Genomic DNA, 14,911 nt, shown 5'->3' with positions numbered 1-14,911 from the left:
CTTAAATTCTTAAATTCTTAAATTCTTAAATTCTTAAATTCTTAAATTCTTAAATTCTTAAATTCTTAAATTCTTAAATTCTTAAATTCTTAAATTCTTAAATTCTTAAATTCTTAAATTCTTAAATTCTTAAATTCTTAAATTCTTAAATTCTTAAATTCTTAAATTCTTAAATTCTTAAATTCTTAAATTCTTAAATTCTTAAATTCTTAAATTCTTAAATTCTTAAATTCTTAAATTCTTAAATTCTTAAATTCTTAAATTCTTAAATTCTTAAATTCTTAAATTCTTAAATTCTTAAATTCTTAAATTCTTAAATTCTTAAATTCTTAAATTCTTAAATTCTTAAATTCTTAAATTCTTAAATTCTTAAATTCTTAAATTCTTAAATTCTTAAATTCTTAAATTCTTAAATTCTTAAATTCTTAAATTCTTAAATTCTTAAATTCTTAAATTCTTAAATTCTTAAATTCTTAAATTCTTAAATTCTTAAATTCTTAAATTCTTAAATTCTTAAATTCTTAAATTCTTAAATTCTTAAATTCTTAAATTCTTAAATTCTTAAATTCTTAAATTCTTAAATTCTTAAATTCTTAAATTCTTAAATTCTTAAATTCTTAAATTCTTAAATTCTTAAATTCTTAAATTCTTAAATTCTTAAATTCTTAAATTCTTAAATTCTTAAATTCTTAAATTCTTAAATTCTTAAATTCTTAAATTCTTAAATTCTTAAATTCTTAAATTCTTAAATTCTTAAATTCTTAAATTCTTAAATTCTTAAATTCTTAAATTCTTAAATTCTTAAATTCTTAAATTCTTAAATTCTTAAATTCTTAAATTCTTAAATTCTTAAATTCTTAAATTCTTAAATTCTTAAATTCTTAAATTCTTAAATTCTTAAATTCTTAAATTCTTAAATTCTTAAATTCTTAAATTCTTAAATTCTTAAATTCTTAAATTCTTAAATTCTTAAATTCTTAAATTCTTAAATTCTTAAATTCTTAAATTCTTAAATTCTTAAATTCTTAAATTCTTAAATTCTTAAATTCTTAAATTCTTAAATTCTTAAATTCTTAAATTCTTAAATTCTTAAATTCTTAAATTCTTAAATTCTTAAATTCTTAAATTCTTAAATTCTTAAATTCTTAAATTCTTAAATTCTTAAATTCTTAAATTCTTAAATTCTTAAATTCTTAAATTCTTAAATTCTTAAATTCTTAAATTCTTAAATTCTTAAATTCTTAAATTCTTAAATTCTTAAATTCTTAAATTCTTAAATTCTTAAATTCTTAAATTCTTAAATTCTTAAATTCTTAAATTCTTAAATTCTTAAATTCTTAAATTCTTAAATTCTTAAATTCTTAAATTCTTAAATTCTTAAATTCTTAAATTCTTAAATTCTTAAATTCTTAAATTCTTAAATTCTTAAATTCTTAAATTCTTAAATTCTTAAATTCTTAAATTCTTAAATTCTTAAATTCTTAAATTCTTAAATTCTTAAATTCTTAAATTCTTAAATTCTTAAATTCTTAAATTCTTAAATTCTTAAATTCTTAAATTCTTAAATTCTTAAATTCTTAAATTCTTAAATTCTTAAATTCTTAAATTCTTAAATTCTTAAATTCTTAAATTCTTAAATTCTTAAATTCTTAAATTCTTAAATTCTTAAATTCTTAAATTCTTAAATTCTTAAATTCTTAAATTCTTAAATTCTTAAATTCTTAAATTCTTAAATTCTTAAATTCTTAAATTCTTAAATTCTTAAATTCTTAAATTCTTAAATTCTTAAATTCTTAAATTCTTAAATTCTTAAATTCTTAAATTCTTAAATTCTTAAATTCTTAAATTCTTAAATTCTTAAATTCTTAAATTCTTAAATTCTTAAATTCTTAAATTCTTAAATTCTTAAATTCTTAAATTCTTAAATTCTTAAATTCTTAAATTCTTAAATTCTTAAATTCTTAAATTCTTAAATTCTTAAATTCTTAAATTCTTAAATTCTTAAATTCTTAAATTCTTAAATTCTTAAATTCTTAAATTCTTAAATTCTTAAATTCTTAAATTCTTAAATTCTTAAATTCTTAAATTCTTAAATTCTTAAATTCTTAAATTCTTAAATTCTTAAATTCTTAAATTCTTAAATTCTTAAATTCTTAAATTCTTAAATTCTTAAATTCTTAAATTCTTAAATTCTTAAATTCTTAAATTCTTAAATTCTTAAATTCTTAAATTCTTAAATTCTTAAATTCTTAAATTCTTAAATTCTTAAATTCTTAAATTCTTAAATTCTTAAATTCTTAAATTCTTAAATTCTTAAATTCTTAAATTCTTAAATTCTTAAATTCTTAAATTCTTAAATTCTTAAATTCTTAAATTCTTAAATTCTTAAATTCTTAAATTCTTAAATTCTTAAATTCTTAAATTCTTAAATTCTTAAATTCTTAAATTCTTAAATTCTTAAATTCTTAAATTCTTAAATTCTTAAATTCTTAAATTCTTAAATTCTTAAATTCTTAAATTCTTAAATTCTTAAATTCTTAAATTCTTAAATTCTTAAATTCTTAAATTCTTAAATTCTTAAATTCTTAAATTCTTAAATTCTTAAATTCTTAAATTCTTAAATTCTTAAATTCTTAAATTCTTAAATTCTTAAATTCTTAAATTCTTAAATTCTTAAATTCTTAAATTCTTAAATTCTTAAATTCTTAAATTCTTAAATTCTTAAATTCTTAAATTCTTAAATTCTTAAATTCTTAAATTCTTAAATTCTTAAATTCTTAAATTCTTAAATTCTTAAATTCTTAAATTCTTAAATTCTTAAATTCTTAAATTCTTAAATTCTTAAATTCTTAAATTCTTAAATTCTTAAATTCTTAAATTCTTAAATTCTTAAATTCTTAAATTCTTAAATTCTTAAATTCTTAAATTCTTAAATTCTTAAATTCTTAAATTCTTAAATTCTTAAATTCTTAAATTCTTAAATTCTTAAATTCTTAAATTCTTAAATTCTTAAATTCTTAAATTCTTAAATTCTTAAATTCTTAAATTCTTAAATTCTTAAATTCTTAAATTCTCAAATTCTTAAATTCTTAAATTTTGAAATTTTGAAATTTTTAAATTTTTAAATTTTTAAATTTTTAAATTTTTAAATTTTTAAATTTTTAAATTTTTAAATTTTTAAATTTTTAAATTTTTAAATTTTTAAATTTTTAAATTTTTAAATTTTTAAATTTTTAAATTTTTAAATTTTTAAATTTTTAAATTTTTAAATTTTTAAATTTTTAAATTTTTAAATTTTTAAATTTTTAAATTTTTTAATTTTTAAATTTTTAAATTTTTAAATTCTTAAATTCTTAAATTTTCAAATTCCTAAATTCCTGAATTCCTAAATTCTTAAATTCCTAAATTCGTAAATTCTTAAATTTTTAATTTTTTGAATTCTTAAATTTTTATTTTTTTTATTCCTAAATTCTTACATGTTTTGAATTTCTTAATTTTTTTAAATTTCTTTATTCTTAAATTTTCATTCTACATTTTTTAATTTTGGAAGAAATAGAGTGATTGATTGTTATAATTTCGAGGTTTTCGTAAATTTGTATTTACGAATTTCTATATTTCCGATTTTTAAAACTTTTTGAATTTCGACTTGTACATTCGTTTTGAATTTTAACAATTTTGATCTATGGAATTTATAAAAACGTTAAAAATTAAAATTATTATTCAATTCCGCATATTTTTAATTTTGATTTTCCAAATTTCAGATTTTTGTTGAAATTTTCTTTATTATTATTATATATTTAAAATGTTGTTTGAAATTTCTGAAATGTTTGTTTTTTTTCACATTTTTGAATTTGTTGTTTGGTTGGATTTCAAAATTTCAGATTATTATTGTATTTTCAGTAAGAACATAGTTATTTGTATGATTATTGTTGTAGTAGGCCATGCTAACTACCAGCACTCCCAGCACAGTTCGTTCCCGGCCACCCAACAAGTAGGACGTAATAAACCACAGTTACTCAACAAACTGTCTTTCACTGTAGCCTAGCAACAGTTACAACATTTGGCGACGAGGAGAAGAAAATTTTCCTGGAACTTTCTCGAAGTCAACTCAAGCCGCCCAGGAAAATGTCCGACGTGGATCTTCGGCAAGTTATCCTTAGGCTGGACGCGCTCCTTGCAAAGCAGAACCAGAAATTTCAAGTTTCGCCAAGTTCCGAACCTGCCAACAACGAGCCCCAGGAGGAAGCACACATCTCTGTGTCTAGCGCACCGGAGAACCACGCTACGGAAGAATGCCACCGTGTGGCCAACCTCAAGCAGGTCGTGCAGACGGACCTGAAGCAGAAGAAGAAGCACATCCGCATCGCGCTCAACGGGACGACCGTACCGATGCAGCTGGATACTGTTTCCGACACCACGCTGTGTGCCATGAATCCGGATCAACACCACGAATCGCTTGGACGCTGCAAGACAGTTCTGCGTGCCAAGAATCTGGAAGCATCCTCGGAACCGCTTGGACACACCGCTCGCACACACTCTCCGCAAGACAACGAGGCCGTCGTCGCTTCAGATCAACGCGTCGATCTGGCCGTCTCGAATCAAACCAACGATGATCACCGCACGGAGCCCTCCGATAGTGTTCCTGGACCCGATCATCGCCCGTCGCTGGCATCGAGCGACGCCATCAAGCTTACCGACACCAGTTCCTGCGCCGGCCATCTGGATCCTCATCCTTGGTTGGTGGCCCTGGGAACATTCCGGAAGCTATCAACGAAGATCAAGCAACGCATCACTTCAACGGCTGCAAGAGGTCTCAAAAATCTCGCCGAAGGAGGAAAAGTGGTCACAGATCCCACAAACATCGCCTGGTTGAAGAATCATCTCGAGCCGTCATACGTCGATCGCGGACCACACCTGGCTTGGCCTCCGCGAGTCGATCGGAAGCGGCTACAACCGGAAACTGGTCCACCGGTGAAGCAATTCAGTAGCAGGCAGATTGGGCGTCCGCCAAATCTCCTAAAGGGGGAGATGTAGTAGGCCATGCTAACTACCAGCACTCCCAGCACAGTTCGTTCCCGGCCACCCAACAAGTCGGACGTAATAAACCACAGTTACTCAACAAACTGTCTTTCACTGTAGCCTAGCAACAGTTACAACAATTGTCAAGTTTAATTTCACTCTGATTTACTTCATTTTGGTCCCGCGAGTGTGGATAAATCGGACAGTGCAGGGGACTCATAATCCAGAGGTAGCTGGTTGGTACTAGCAATAAATTGTTGGTGACACGATGGCCGACATCTATAAAGACAACTTCTTTTTTTACTCCATTTCGACCGAAACTAAATCTTTCCTTTTAGTTTCAATATTCTGCTTTTTGAGATTCGGCGGGAATTTTAAATATTATTATCTCCAATACAAAATTATTAAAACGTTTGTAATCATCAGTCGCATTCAAAAAGAAAAATTACAATTCTTTGATTTTTTCATCAAAACATATTATAAACAAGCACCGCGCGAAGAAACGTCAAACGCAATCTTTCCGTTTCTGTTACTTTTCAGCTGCGTACCGCTTAAGAAAAATCTTTTCGTGACCCTTTCCTTGACCGTTTCTTGGGCGTTTTTTTGTATGGAGTTTTGCGTTCCTTCCCATCTGCGTATCAGCCTTTAACGGTGCACATCAACCATAGCTTTTGCACCCAGATTTTTGTTACAGACAATTTAGTATCTTCAAAACTACGGGTACTATCGAAATATTTTTTTATTCATCCCCTAAAGTACTGTCCACAAAGCAATTTACAACAAAGTTTGATTAATTTTACAATCCCGTTATTGCAGGATTGGGTTCGTAAGTTTGACAATTTTGGAATAAGAAGACAACAACTTCCTTCGTTGCTGTGCACCCTTAAAGGGTTGTAGTTACTGGTAACACATTACTGGTAATTCAATGCAAAAGATAATTATTAACATTACTTCTAATGTAAGCAGTAAGCTTACTTTTGACTTCGCTTAGAGATCGTGCTTGCTTGATTTCGGATTCGTGATCGGGGACAACAGTTACCCCTTAGGACAAAGTTTCACGTAAATCGAAGAGGGGTCGGGGCAACTGCTGTGTGAGTTGGCGGAGAATTACCTAATCATGAAAAATGGCGGCCTTTGTCGGGGCGTTAGGGGTGTATGTCATTTTCCCATTTGGGGTGTTGCACCCATAACACCCCCCTTAGATACGGTCTCCAGCGCCCCTGTAGGAAGAAGATACATTTCTTATAACTAAAAAACAAACAGAAAAAAACATCGAATAATTATTTCACAAACTCGCGCTTCCTTTACTGATTAGGCACTTGAAGCAAGTAATCACTTACTTACATTGCTGGCAATGAATTCTGTATTAACATTATAACCCGACGATCAACGATGAATAAGTAAGGACTTTTTAAACACACACAAACAGCGACACAAAAAAAGAAAAATAACACGAAAACAGGACTACGCGTATCCACTTCCAGCGCGATAATCAGGATATTTTCCAGCGTCGATTGATATATTGATATGACCGAGCCACATAGCCCAGTGGTAACCCTTCCGCCTCGTAACCCGAGCATGGGAAAATAACAAGGGAAATGCGTAATAATACCTTTCTCTAGTATCAATACCAAATTTTGGTATTCCTGGACCCTTTGAAATTTGTCTTAAGGATTATGCAAGAGCAAAATGTGGTATCATACCAATTTAAGGTATTGTTTTGATATTGCAAAATTGCAGAACACCACATTTTGGTATTCTTTTGGTATTACAGTATTTTATCAAATTAGTCTGAAACTATGGTAAAATTTCGACCAATTTTAACAAAATATTTAATTTTGCGCTAAAATGTCTCAAAGTGAATGCTTTCATTGAAAACCGGAAATTTCAAACTTGATTTTAAACATTTTTGATATACCCCCTAAAGAAATGACTTGAATTGTGGAAAATTTTCAAAGTCAGGATGGCACATTTTGGTATTATTTTGGTATTGAAGTGTTTCATCAAATTCCTCTGAAACAATGACAATTTTATTTTAAATTTTGACGAGATAATTAATTTTGCGCAAAAATGACTTTCAATTCAACTCAATTCGGTTTTATTGGTGAATAATCAAGATACAATGAGTTATTTTGAATTGCATAACAGAGTTTTTTAGTTCCTTACAGCTGTGTGTTGCATCATAATCCATTTAGGAACAATTATTTCTTTAACTAAGGCACTAGCAAGAGTAAGAAAAAACTATAAAAAAAAAACTTACAGAAATTGCAAAAGAAAGGGGATAGAGGAAGAGAAAGCTTATATCTAGATCACAGGTAATTTATCCTTTGTAGATGTGTTTGATCATCAGTTCCCCAAGGGCCAGGAATTGTTCTGCCTTGTTCCGGCAGCTCCGAAACCGCGTCATCATCTCCCCCGCGAGAGCAAAGAACTCCGGCAGGGTGAAGAGATCTTCCCCGGTGACTTCTTGCTGGGCCGCATTGCCGCTACCGGCAGCAACCACGCTGGCAAACGATCGCCCCCAACCAGGAGGGAACGCTGAGTTTTCCGCTGGAACCGTACGCTGTCCAGCTGCAGGAACGGCTGCGCTCGTACTTCGCTGAGGAGAGTGGGGCGCTGCTGCTTTCTTCTTCCTCTTTTCCTGCTCCTCGAGGTAGGCCTTGCGCGCAACGCATCCGCGGTAATTGCCGGTATGGTTGCCGTCACAGTTCGCGCACTTTACGCGCGGCTTGGTTTGTTCTGCCTTGTCCCCCAAGTCCGCCTTTCGTGGCAGTGCGCACGCCTCCGAGAGGTGTGACTCACCGCACTTCACGCAGCGGGGCCGGAGGTTGCAGTTCCGCGAGCCGTGGCCGAATTTCTGGCAACGGTGGCATTGCGCTACGTCCGTCGGGTTCTTGGTGTAAAACCGCCAGTTTACCCAAAAACCGTCCAACGTCTTAGTCCGCCGCAGGTCTTGGATCTTGATGGTGCCGCGGTCGAAGTACAACAGGTACAGTGTGTGTGTACCTGTTACCGTTGTCTTGCGCGAGAGCACTTTAATCTCCCGCGGTTTTATTCCGGCGTCCGAAAGGTGACCCTTCAGGTCGGAGATCGGATGGTCTTGATAACCCTGCAAGACGACCTTAACAGGGGGCTTCTCGGGGTTGAATGTATAGAAGTTGAAGTTGCTACACTTCAATTCTTCATACACCAGGTCGAAGTTCTTTTTATTCAGTGTGATCACTTGCACTGCCGACTTACCGATTTTCAGACAATATCCGAGGCCTTCCAGCAACTCGTCAACATCGTCCGCCAACGTGTCCAAAACAAAAATTGGAGGTGGTCTTCGTTCCGTTGGAGAATTATTCTTTTTTGGCGTCGGCACTTTTTTCCGTGCACGCCCATCGTCGTCGTCGTCGTCGGTAGTGGTGCTACCGTCGGTGTTGTTGTTGTTTTCTTCGTCGTCGCTCAGCATCTGGAACTCGTTCCTGATGGGAATGTTGGCGGATGTTGATGTGCCACTGGTCGTGGCACCGGAGGTACCCGAACGGGTTCGCACTGGTGATCTTGGAACATATCCGGGATGAAGTAACTTTTTGTCGATTCCTTCTGCGCTCACGCTCCCCTGCGCGATGGCGGTCGACACGGCGTTGGTTTGTTTACCTTTTTGCACACGGCCGGTAGACGAACTTCGCGGGTTTTTCGAGGCCGCACTCGAACTGCCACGGCCACGGCCGGCCTTTGGCATGCTGGAGAAGCAAACTCGCGGGTAACCACAATCAATTACGGCGAAAAAAATCGAAAAAACGATGGAGCACTGAGCACTAGCTGCATGCTCTCGTGCGTACACGGAGGGAGCGGAAAAAAAAATGACTTGAAACCCAAAAATGTTAAAGCTGATTTTCAATTTTATTGATATACCCACTAAGATTTTTTTTAAAACGTTGAAATTTCTCTAAGTCGGGATAACCAAATACTTTGAAAAACGAGTTAATCGACAGATTATTGAATTTTGGTGAATTTCAATCCAGTTTCATTTTAATAACACTTATTTTTCAATCTTGTTATTTTTCAGAATCTTCAAGAACTTCAAGCACAGGCCGTTCATCAATGACAAATGCATTCGATGTGGTGAAGAATATCACTAAGAACAACATGGATTCATCAGGTGAGTAGACTTGGGTATTTCATATGGATCATTTCCGTTTTTTCACTAACTGCAACTGTTGCACTAGACATGGTATGAAAATACCAAATTTTGGTATTTCTTGTGCAAATACCAGCGACCAAAATGTGCTCTTGGTTGCCCAGTAATAGATGGTAAAATACCATGAAATCATACCAAAATCATGTATGTGGAAGACCACAGGAATACCAAAATCTGATTTTCCAAGGGCGCGGGAATACCTAAAAATAAAACCTTGGCAATACCAAGTTTTGGTATTCAAGCAATGTTCAAAAATCCAGAAGACCTCAACTTGGTATTGAAATGGTTTTATTTTGTGGTATTATTTTACCTTTGGAATAACATGGTTTGGTATTGTTGTGCCCTTCCACATACAAGACTTTGGTATGATTTTATGGTATTTTACCATCTATTACTGCTGTGGCGATAAGACCACTCAGAGGTTCTTGAACCATAGAGGTTTTGAAACCTTCAACTAATTGTTTGATCGGAACATTCCACAAGGTCATAAACCTGTGGAATGAATAATGTAAAGTTTGTTCCGAGAGAGTGCATCAGTCTTATCTCTATGCTTAGGCTAATAGACTGGTCAAACAACCAGAGGGCCATGACCGGTCGCGTTCCTAACACTGTTAGGAACGCATATAAGGCGTCATCCATAAAGTATGTCACGCTAAAATCGGCCAAAATTAACCCCCCTTCCCCCCTATGTCATGCTGGCTCTGACCCCCCCTCAGAAAGTACGTCACGTTTTGTCGGACCCCCCCCCCCTCCGCACTATCTTGTTTTTTGTACAATTTTACACAGTAAAAAAATCATGGTTATCTAAAACGGCACATATTCGAGAGTATCAGAAGTGAAATTAAATTTTGTGATTAATTCACCTTTGGAGTGCTACTGCTAATATAAGTGTGTTGAGAATCGAAGAAAGTTGGGACAGGAAGATTAAAAAAATTGCAGTTTTGGTGTGCATCATTTTTCTATTGTGAAAGCTTTCAAAACGTGTGCATTGTCGCCACTGTTGAAGGTCAACTGTTTTTAATGCAGTTGCATATGACGGGATTGAATTACACGACAGCGAGTGAGACAGCACGACAAGTCGTTGGACCTGTCACTATGATCATCAGGACTTCAGCTGAATTTGGTGAGATCTTTCCAAAACAAACGAATAACAAAAATCTGCCTACTAAATACGCGCTGATTTCTCGTCCACGGATAAGAAATCGGAAGTTCTAAATAACGTTTGAATCCGATTGATGCAAACGTTCTTTAGGGCGGGGCTTGTCGATTCAAGCTGAAGTACCTCGCGCACGGCTAGCCTGCGTAGAAATGGGTCACCGAAGCTCGGCAGAGCTAACACCCTCCAAATGCCTATGCGAGTTATTTGCATGTATAGAATATTAACCTAAAATACATGGAAACAACTCAATTTGTAAGAAAGGACCGCGTGGTCCCGTTTGGTTGGTTGCACACTAGGGTGCCCAGAATATGGGACTTTTTTTCAAAACCTCGCTCCACAAGCTGAATATTGTTCCTTGACCTATTTTAGGACTCTGGGCCAAATATGAGCAAAATCGTTCATCATTTACCCATTGATACTCGGAGGTGAAGTTTGTATGGGAAAAATCAAAAAATGTATGGAAAACCCAAGTATCTAACGGTTTGGTCTGCACGGTGCGCTACTTCCATCCAAATATTCTCAAAAGTGAGATTCTTATTGGAAATTTAATGCTCTACAACTTTGTAGAACATACCAAAGCTGTAAAACTCGATCCTGAAAAGTTATTAGCGATTTAAAATAGTCATTTTTGTATGAAAAAAAAATTTTTCGCCAATTTTAGGCTCGGGTATCAATGGGTTAATCTCAACCAATTTCGCTCAAAATTCTAGAGATGCTTAAAATATCCCAATAAACCGTTTTCCGCTTGTGGAGCAGGGGGTCATTTTTTCTGGGCACCCTATTGCACACACACACACACATTTTACACAGTAAAAAAAATCATGGTAATATTACATCTGGGAAGGGGTACATCTTTTATGTCAGAAAAAATGTGTAATTTTACCTCTGAAAATGAGTAATTTTACCACTTTTCTGGTGTAATGACACTTTTTGAGTCTAAATTGAGGTAAATTTACATCAATAAATCTGTAAAATTCAACCTTCAGAAATCACAGCTTCGAAATTTACACATTTTTTACTGTGTGGCATGATTTATAAAAATGATGATTTTGAAATTCGGAATTCATTCGAGAATGTTTTTAATTTTTACAGGTTGCGTTTGGATTTTTTAAATTTTGTTCAATGTTGTAGTGATAAAAATCACCATCACAGTTTTTTGAAGCATATTAAATCTAACATCAAAAACTCTGTTTCATAAAGCCTTGAATCGTGTTTGATTTATGAGTAAAAGTTATCAAACATTAAATTTTTAAAGCTATATTCAAAAAAAAAGTTCAATATTAGATAAATAGTCTAGCGTGACGTCACAGTCTCACGTACCCCCCCTCTCCCCCTTGTCACACTTGCGACAACCCCCCTCCCCCCTAGAGCGTGGCGTACTTTATGGATGACGCCTAAATAGGTAAGCAATTTTAAATAAAAGCAGTCGAGGTTCAGTCAGCAAACTGTCTTTCAGTACATCGAGTATATCACAGGCCCAGTCTCCACACTGCGCAACCAAGAGCACATTTTGGTCCCTGTTATTTGCCCAAGTAATACAAAAATTTGGTATTCCAGTGTTATTTACCCCTGCGGTAGATCGGGGTTCAAATCCCGGCACGGACCACACAACTGATGATCTTTTCTCTTCTGGAATCGATTGCTTAGTAGAGGGAAGGTAGCGTATCGTCACAAACTGAACCTTATCAAGACACCTTAGGAAGACAACTTATGGAATGTTAACATTAACATTAACATGTAAACATTAAGTAGATTGATAAACTGTCACTGAATCCGCTTTATAAATGCCGGCCCCGATACTCTTCACGGGTGTTCCCCACAGGAACAGGGAAAGATTTACTTATTGATATATAAAAGTTGGAACTTTACTATGAGTTTAGGTATTATAACAGCAAACAATGTTTCTGTTCAGAACTGTACGGAAATATTTTGATAAATTGTACGAACTTCAGTTTGGTGTTGCGCGCATAGTGTTAACAAGAAACCCGTTTTTAAATGAAATTACCAATAATGCTTATTTTTTGTTTCAGTGAGCGATATTACTGGAGGTAAACATAGAACTGCAACCATTTGTCTGTTTGAACAATTTTGGTCAGTAGGAGTCATGTTGTTACCAGGAATAGCAAGTTTTTGGCAAAGTTGGTCACAATTATACCTAGCTATTTCACTTCCAACGTTCATTTTAATAATACTTCACAGGTAAAATTCTTGTTTCGTAAGTTAAAACTGCTTTCAGACATTCGTTTTCAATAACAATATATAACCCATCCGCCCGGTCTAGCTCAAAACAGGAATCATTTTTACAATGAAACTTTGCAGACATGTTATCCTAGGCTTATATAAGCCATTTTTGTATCCAGCTTTTTAAGCGAAAATGGCGTTCGAATGGTGAACGCCCGAAATGTCAAAATGACGCAGTGGTACCAACATTACGATAAAAGTGTGCCATGGCATCACAGCCACATTTTATTTTTCTAATGTTGGTGCTACTGCGCGATTTTGACATATCGGACGTTCAACACTCGAACTCCATCTTGAAACCCTACCGGTTCGAATGCTGCAAGAACGATCAAGATTGGTTGTAATGGAGCCAAATGCAAGCGAGTTGAATTTAGCGAAGCAACTGTTGCGTTGCGTTAAAGGGCATTACATGATCATTCAAAATGGGTCCGCGGGCCACAAAAAATGACCTCGGTAATACTTTGGTCACCTCTGTTCTATTTCCTTAAAAAAATCTGACTTCTTCACCGATTCTGTTTTTCATAAGCTTTGTCAACCTTAATTTATAAATTTCAACTTTTAGGTGGATACCCGATTCACCAAATTGGTTACTAGAACATGGACGTATTATGGAAGCCAAATCTGTACTAATAGAATCAACAAAAATCAACAAGAATACGTTTCTTCAAAACGACATTGACTTACAGCTCAAAACTGCTTCTCAAGCCGAAATGGACAAAGTGTCAGAAGGATGGTGGATGATTTGGAAAGAAAAGACAGCTATAAAAAATCTTCTGAGGGTCCATTTAGCGTGGTCTATTTTCATTGTCGTATACTATGGAATGCTGTTAAATATTCGAGCTTTTGGTAGAGATCATTTAACCATGAATACCATAATCGCAGGCATGATAAGCTCTATATTGTTTAATGTAAAAATACTTATTTATATCATTTTATTATTGTAGGAGCTTGTGAAATGATAGGTACATTTGGAGGTTTATACCTGATAATCTGCTCTAATAAAAAATGGTTTTGGTGTGGATTATTGAACATCGCCGGAGGATTGATTGCATACATCGCATGGATAATTCCTACAAATAGTGAGTATTAGAGTAGCCTGGGGCACGTCTGCACGTCTATCCGTCCGCCGCAACCAACGAGCCATCCTCTCATGTACTGGTGGTGATGGTGGTGACATGAAAATAAAACTATTTGACACATTCTCCGGGTTATGGTATACCAGTGGGAAAATTTTAAAACTTGATTTAAAGAGCATGAGCATGAGCATGGTTGACTAAAATTTTAAAACTTGATTTAATCGCGAAATAGATGGTGTACAGAGCGGATTCGTTAATTCAAATTTCGCTACTTCGAATAGCATAGCATAGCATAACGGGTCTGTACCACGCTGTAGGGGTGCCACAATGGTCAATTCAATATTCTTAGACAATTTGATTGCTGCCCGGTACAACCAAAAATATCTAAGAACGCAAATTTCCACACTGTGCTCCAACCCAAGTAACATTTTTTGTTGCGGATCCTTAAATGCAACTATTTTGTAACACCCAAAATGTGCTATCACAACATAGTTAGAACACTCGTGGTGCCCAAAAAAGCGCACGAAAATGTTGTGTTGACAACATTTAGCCGCTTGTTTCAACCTTGTTGCGACGAAGTTTCAGAAACAATTTGTTTGTCTAAATATGTCGCACGCAAAAAAAGCGTTCTCGTAGCCATGAACAAAAAATCACGAATTCAGAAAACAAACGTGTTCATGGAAACCTGATCAAATTCATGAAATCATGGTACAAAAATCATGAAATCATGATATGTACTTCATGAAGTTATGAACTAGATCACGAAGTTGTGATCCGTGTTCGAGGCAGAAAAGTTGCGTTACTTTTTATAAGTCGACCAGTAACGCTTGGAAAAAACTAACATGTTTTGACGTGCTGGTCAGCTGGTTGGGAATCGATGTTCTCGTTTCAAATAAATGTTTTTGTTTGTTTTAAAAGGTTTTGTGAGTGAGAGTGGTTTTTCGACGGAGTTGATTTTCGACGGTTTGGCTTCTGGAGGCAGATGGTTTAGGTAAGTTGTGTTAGGGGCAATTACACATATTACAAGTATTTCAAGTGTTTCAATATTTCGAGTATATCAAATATTTCAACATTTGAAGTATTTCAAGTGTTGCGAGTATTTCGAATATTTCGAGTTTTTCAAGTATTTCAAATATATTAAGTATTTTAAGTGTTGCGAGTATTTTGAGTAATTCGAATATTTCGAGTACCTATTTCGAGATTTTCAAGTATTTTAAGTCTTTAAAATAT

The 14,911-nt window shown here is 33.8% G+C and overlaps 1 protein-coding gene across 4 annotated transcripts in view; it reads left to right on the top strand.

The window, feature by feature from the left end:
* Positions 1–14,691, top strand: part of LOC120428430 (solute carrier family 22 member 3-like) — a 121,735-nt gene extending 107,044 nt beyond the window's left edge. For all 4 annotated transcript variants that reach the window (XM_052709097.1, XM_039593443.2, XM_039593442.2 and 1 more), the window contains 4 exons: positions 12,395–12,563; positions 13,168–13,487; positions 13,550–13,684; positions 14,600–14,691. In XM_052709097.1, the coding sequence (XP_052565057.1) occupies positions 12,395–12,563; positions 13,168–13,487; positions 13,550–13,684; positions 14,600–14,676 (701 nt within the window). In that variant the 3' untranslated portion in view covers positions 14,677–14,691. The remainder of the gene's footprint in view (positions 1–12,394; positions 12,564–13,167; positions 13,488–13,549; positions 13,685–14,599) is intronic.
* The last annotated feature ends 220 nt before the right edge of the window (positions 14,692–14,911 follow it).

Source organism: Culex pipiens, chromosome 1, assembly GCF_016801865.2.
Source record: "Culex pipiens pallens isolate TS chromosome 1, TS_CPP_V2, whole genome shotgun sequence".
NCBI classification, from domain to species: Eukaryota; Metazoa; Arthropoda; class Insecta; order Diptera; family Culicidae; genus Culex; species Culex pipiens.
This window is presented reverse-complemented; position numbering and strand designations above follow the sequence as displayed.